General features: G+C 45.1%; 1 protein-coding gene across 1 annotated transcript; it reads left to right on the top strand.

Annotated features, from left to right (window-relative positions):
- Positions 1-1,676: 1,676 nt before the first annotated feature.
- Positions 1,677-5,756, top strand: egr1 (early growth response 1). Its single transcript, XM_077532782.1, has 2 exons — positions 1,677-2,586; positions 3,186-5,756. The coding sequence occupies exons 1-2, from the start codon at positions 2,376-2,378 to the stop codon at positions 4,508-4,510; spliced, it is 1,536 nt and encodes a 511-aa protein (XP_077388908.1). The 5' UTR covers positions 1,677-2,375; the 3' UTR covers positions 4,511-5,756.
- The last annotated feature ends 260 nt before the right edge of the window (positions 5,757-6,016 follow it).

Here is a 6,016-nt window from a genome sequence, read left to right as displayed (position 1 = left end):
ATCATCAAGAAGTCACCACAAAAATAAACAGCATTACACATTTTCCAGTTACGCCCTCGACTTATTTTGGATTTGGTGAGCCTCCAATCCAAATCATTATTAATACTTTATGTGACAGAAGTAAACAGAGAGAAAATTCTTTGAGAGACAATGTAATCCTGAAAATATGTTCTGGAAGATAATTTAAAGAGATTCAATAAAAAGTAAAAGTCAATGACGTTTAATTTTGGTTAACTTATGTACCTGCCTGTCTACATGCAGTTTCTTTAAAAAATCTACACCCCCCTTGTTCAAATACTAAGTTTTTGTGATTAAAAGAAAAAGGGACCAAGATAAATAAGTTTTTTCCACCATTAATTTGGCCTCTAACCTTTACAACAGTAAAAATAAACCACCAATGTGGTTTATAATTGGATATTTGGCTGAAATCTTTTGCACCTCTCTGCAGACCATAACTTGTGTTGCAAGTTGTGATAGCAAAAATCTCCGTAAAAGCCTACAACAACAGCTGAACTTCATTTGTGGTCAATCAGAGGCACTTTATGGTGGTAGGTGTGTACTGGCTCCCATTTAACATGAGTCTGAATGTGATTGGTTAATTCTGAACACGGCCACATCTCCAGTTATACAGCAGGGTGCACACTCCACTGTATATCTAAAAAAAAAAAAAAAATAAATAAATTTAAAAAAAAATCTCTCCTTTTTTTTTAATTGTACATGTGACATGTCACATTCATGGTTCAAAAGGTTTTGAATCAAACTATCTTGGTGTATTTTTTTTATCATCACAAAATGCACGTGGATGAGTTGTCGTCCACTTTTTTTTTAAATGCACTGTGCAGTTGGTAGTTAAGTTGTGACCTGCATGAATAGTGTGTATACGTATTCTTGACTAAAAATTTACACATCATTCTCCTGTCATACTTCCCACTAAGCTTTCATACATATAAAATAAAACCATTCATCAGCAAAGGGAAGACACTGATTTCCTCATCGTGGAGCCGAATTCCTGTATTGCCCGACACTGAAGCTGCAGCTGGAGGAGGAGCATGGCTTCCCGCAGGCATCCTCGCAGCTAAGCGCTGCGTTGTTGACAAGGCACATTAGGCTGCTGAGTGGCAGACAGATGGGCCCGATGTTGAGCAGGGGACACACGTCTGTCCGGCGGTCCCTCCTCTCTTGTCAGCATCCTCTCAGAGGGCAGAGTGAGGATGAACTCAATGAATGGAGCTTTAAATGATCTATCTATCTATCTATCTATCTATCTATCTATCTATCTATCTATAGCTTTACATTATTTAACACATTTAAATGTTGCCAAATATGCCTTTTCTCCTTCACAGTCGCACAAAGTGCATTAGTCTCACTCAATGAATGGAGCTTTAAATGAAAGTAAATCAGAAGAGCAGAGACTGTGCTGCTGACATGACTTATTGAGCATTCTGGCCATAATTTTACTCTCCAGCTTCCCTCCGTGCCAAAACAGCGCCACCTCAGGAAGTCCCAAATAAGGGCAGGCAACTGGAACCCCACCGGAGCCAGTCCTTATGTGGTCATGACCTTATAAGGCGCGGTGGAGCGGGGCTTTCCGGCAGCTGCGCAGCCTGTCGCACAGATGGGAAATCCAAATGAAATCTATCGCAGGCCGGGGAAAGAGCGAGAGTTACACCGCTGTCTTCAGGAGATTTTAACAATATGAAGATACATTGGACGAAGTGCCGCGTTGTCTTCGCAATTTACTGCTGGAGCTTTAAAATCAAGTCTCTGCGCGCTCTTCTTTTCCCTCCCGGCGGCGTCATGTGTCCTCCACCGCAGTGACTAAATATGGGCTTCCTCCTCCCCATATATGGACATCTACGTCACAGAGAGAGGGTTTATATGCTGCGGGAAACCTTTCCGCTCAGAGACAGCCCTGAGAGCCCACAAGAGCAACTATTAGAGCAGATAAAGAAACACATAGAACTCCCAAACTGAGAACATCGCACCAAAAGTACAAAAGTCAGCAAACAACATTACATCCAAGAGGGTTAATACCTGACTGGAAAAGCTATTTTTTGGTCATTATTATTATACATGTAAAAAAAAAAAAAAAAAAAAAAAAATTGTTTATTCATTTTTACTAATGAGTAGAAAGGACTCTTTGGATTTTCTCTAAAAGCAAAAAAAGACAAGTGGATCTTTTACTCATCTCTGACAGAGAAGGAAAACAAACAGGACAAGTGGAGCGCGAGTGGCAAGAAACGAGGCTGAGCACAGCATCTTCTGTGGCTTCTTCCCTGCGCTCAGCCAGCGTGCAGCAGTCAGCCGCTCTGCACGCTCCTCCGGCCACCGGACTCCGGGCTCCAGCTTCAGCCCTGCAAGCGCTCCAGAAGAGGATGGCTGCAGCCAAGACCGAGATGCTCCTCCCAGCCCTGCAGATCTCGGAGCCTCTGAACTTCCCTCACTCGCCCATGGATAACTACCCCAAGCTGGAGGAGGTGATGATGCTCAGCTCTGCGGGGACACCCTTCCTCACAGCTTCCGCGCCGGAAGGTGCCGGCTTTGGCTCCGGGGAGCCAGGAGAGCAGTACGACCACCTTGCTGGGGGTAAGAGGGCTGCTTGTTTAAATTCACCGTGTAATGTCATCAGTTGGAATTGTTCTGTTTATGTTGAATATCTTTTTTTTGTGTGTGTTTAGAAAATTACTTTGATCAAATTTGACCTAATAATTATTATAAATTAATTGAGATTATATAATTTTAGTAATACTTTTATGTATAGGTGATATTTCTGGTTACAGTTGCTTTTGTTTTGTTTTTTTGTTTTTTTTTTGTCATTATGTTCATACAACTATCTATAGATTAGGTGACAAACTATCCGACTTGATGCCAATTAATTGTTAGTTCACTTCAGTGTCACACTTTACTTTAATTGCCCCATTAAAATTGCATTCCAAAAACCAGTTGAACTGCAGTTACCGTAACCGTAACTAATCAGCCTCAGGCTGTGATTGGCTCAAGAAAACGTGCCTTATGTACACGTGTGTGTCATTCGTGCCAAACAGGAAGATCAAAATATTGACAGTGGGATTAGCAGTGGGAGAGTGAAATGAAAGATGATTTGAGAGCGATTATAGAGTCTGTGATGGTTAGGTACACCTTGGACCTCTGACACTTTGAATAATGCTGCGTTTATCTCCTGGCAGATACACTCCCCGACATCCCCTTCAACTGCGAGAAGACAGTGGGGGAGCAGTCGTACCCCACCCCAAGACTGCCCCCCATTTCCTACACGGGTCGCTTCACTCTGGAAACGGCCACCACCTGCAGCAACAGCCTCTGGGCGGAGCCTATTTTGGGCCTGTTCACTGGTCTGATGGGCAACATCCCTGCCAGCTCGAGCGCTTCGACCGCCAACTTGCAAAACTCGTCGTCCTCGTCGTCGTCCGCCCCGACGTCCTCGTCTTCGCCCTCATCTACCTCCTCCTCCTCGCACAGCTCCAGCCTCGCGTCCTCCGTTCACCACAACGAGCCTAACCCCATCTACTCGGCAGCTCCGACCTACTCCAACCCCAACTCAGATATCTTTCCGGACCAGGGCCAAGCCTTCCCCGGTTCCAACGGAGGCGCGCAGTACCCTCCCCCTGCTTACCCGAACGGTAAAACCTGCAGCTCGAGCTTCCCCGTGCCCATGATTCCTGACTACCTGTTCCCACAGCAGCAGGGAGAGATCAGCCTGGTGCCCCCTGACCAAAAACCATTCCAGAGTCAGTCAAACCAGCCCTCTCTCACCCCCCTGTCTACCATCAAAGCCTTCGCCACCCAGACGGGCTCTCAAGACCTAAAGAGCGTCTATCAATCTCAGCTCATCAAACCCAGCCGCATGCGCAAGTATCCCAGCCGCCCGAGCAAAACCCCCCCTCACGAGAGACCCTACGCCTGCCCGGTGGAGACGTGCGACCGGCGCTTCTCTCGCTCCGACGAGCTGACGCGCCACATTCGCATCCACACGGGCCAGAAGCCCTTCCAGTGCCGCATCTGCATGCGCAACTTCAGCCGCAGCGACCACCTGACGACGCACATCCGCACGCACACGGGCGAGAAGCCCTTCGCCTGCGACATCTGCGGACGCAAGTTCGCTCGCAGCGACGAGAGGAAGAGGCACACCAAGATCCACCTGCGGCAGAAGGATAAGAAGGCAGAGAAGGCGGGGGCGGCGCCCGCGTCGGCGCCCGCGTCGGCCGCTTCGCCCGCCTCCAGCTACCCGTCGCCCATCACTTCATACCCCTCCCCGGTGTCTTCCTACCCGTCTCCTGTCACCTCCTGCTACTCCTCTCCGGCTCACACATCCTATCCGTCTCCGTCTATCGCCACCACTTACCCATCGGTGTCCATGTCGAGCACCTTCCAGTCCCAGGTGGCCTCTCCTTTCCCTTCTTCAGTCGCATCCAATCTCTACAGCTCCCCTGTGCCAACCCCACTATCAGACCTGCAGACCACCCTCTCCCCAAGGACAATCGAGATCTGCTAAAAAAGTGCGGGAGCATCTAAAGACTCTAAAGACTGTTTTGCCGCCCCAAATAAAAACAAAAAAAAAGAACAAGCACTTTTGTGACTGCTCTCTGCGCAGTGTTGGGTCAATCCTCAGATTGATCCACAAGAGAGAAAAGGACATGTCAAGGACTGGGCAAGGTTTTTCTTCCTCTCTGCCACATCTCTGACATACAAATGCAGCACTTCAAATGCATAAAGGACTGAACAAAAAGAGTTGGATCCGGCCGGCACTGTTGGCTCTTCATTATCAGGTACACACAAAGTAAAAGAGAGAAAAAGGGCAGATTGCCAGCAGCTGCAGTGCTCAAACACGTCCGCCCCTTGTTGGCATGCATACAGTACAGTACAAAAGACAATGACTGATATACATAAGCTATGTATATTGTACATGTGCCATGTTTTGTTCGTATCATTCTTTGATATTATTGATGTGAACAATGATTTGCATATTTGCATTGTATTATTTGGAGTGAGCAGGGCCACATTTTCTACATACTTTCTCTGTTATGTAGTGATGCTGCTGTGATATGTTTTATTTGGAAAAAGACAAAAAAAAAAAGCACTTATGTATTCAAGCATGAGTAGGAGTGATGTTAGTTTCTGTTTGTAAATATCATCCACTGGTACTCTTTTTCTCTCTTTCTCACATGTGACATAACATTGAAGAGAGAAAAAAAAAAAAAAGAGCATTCCCTTCTCGCCAAAAAAAAATACAAAAAACAAAAAAACAGAAAAAGGACAAACACTCCCGTTATTTGGTGCCTTTTGTGAAGCCTTGCTGATGTTGTGAATCGGCTGCGAACGCGAGAGAGGATGCGCTGCATCTCGCCTTAAGGACTGAGGGAATATTTTTGTTACAGAATGTAAGTCACACTCGAAGGGAAGAAAAAGGGGGATGAGGGCACTGCTTCATTTAATTCGAATGTAAGCAAAAAAAAAAAAAAAAAAAAAAAGAGAGAGAACATTTTAAAGTCTATTTTTATAAGTGTAAATATCCACAACTTCAAGAGCCGGAATGTTGATGTTACCTACTGAGTAGGCATGGGATTCTTTTGTATGTTCGATACATGCAGTTCATTATTTTGTGTTTTTTCTTTATTTTGTATTTGTGTTTGTTGAAACAAGTGACTGTTCCTGGCTTCTGAACACAATGAATGCGCTTAACTGCCAATGGGATATTTGGTGTAAAAGATATCCTCCCAGAATTTAAATATAAATAAAAATGTGAATATATATATTCATTTGTTTTGGTGATTCATTATTTAGACCTATTTGTTTTCACGCACGTCCATAGGTTGCATTACATTCCTTTATTTAAACACAGCATGGGATTTTCTGGCTTGAATCGAAGAATGCATTTGCTCAGCATGATTGCGGTTCGCTGGTCTCCAATCAGCGATAAGAGTAATGCATGACTCCCATGCCTATGAACGCTGAGCTTTTTATCTTCATTCATCCAACTTACTCTCCAAGATATTCTTCA

The sequence above is a fragment of the Festucalex cinctus genome, chromosome 9 (genome assembly GCF_051991245.1).
Source record: "Festucalex cinctus isolate MCC-2025b chromosome 9, RoL_Fcin_1.0, whole genome shotgun sequence".
Taxonomy (NCBI): domain Eukaryota; kingdom Metazoa; phylum Chordata; class Actinopteri; order Syngnathiformes; family Syngnathidae; genus Festucalex; species Festucalex cinctus.
This window is presented reverse-complemented; position numbering and strand designations above follow the sequence as displayed.

Bases quoted from the DNA above. Each gene is read 5' to 3' on its own strand.
- egr1 (XM_077532782.1), top strand. From the start codon at position 2,376: ATGGCTGCAGCCAAGACCGAGATGCTCCTCCCAGCCCTGCAGATCTCG. The intron at 2,587-3,185 runs GTAAGAGGGCTG...ATCTCCTGGCAG, and splicing joins GTACGACCACCTTGCTGGGG to ATACACTCCCCGACATCCCC.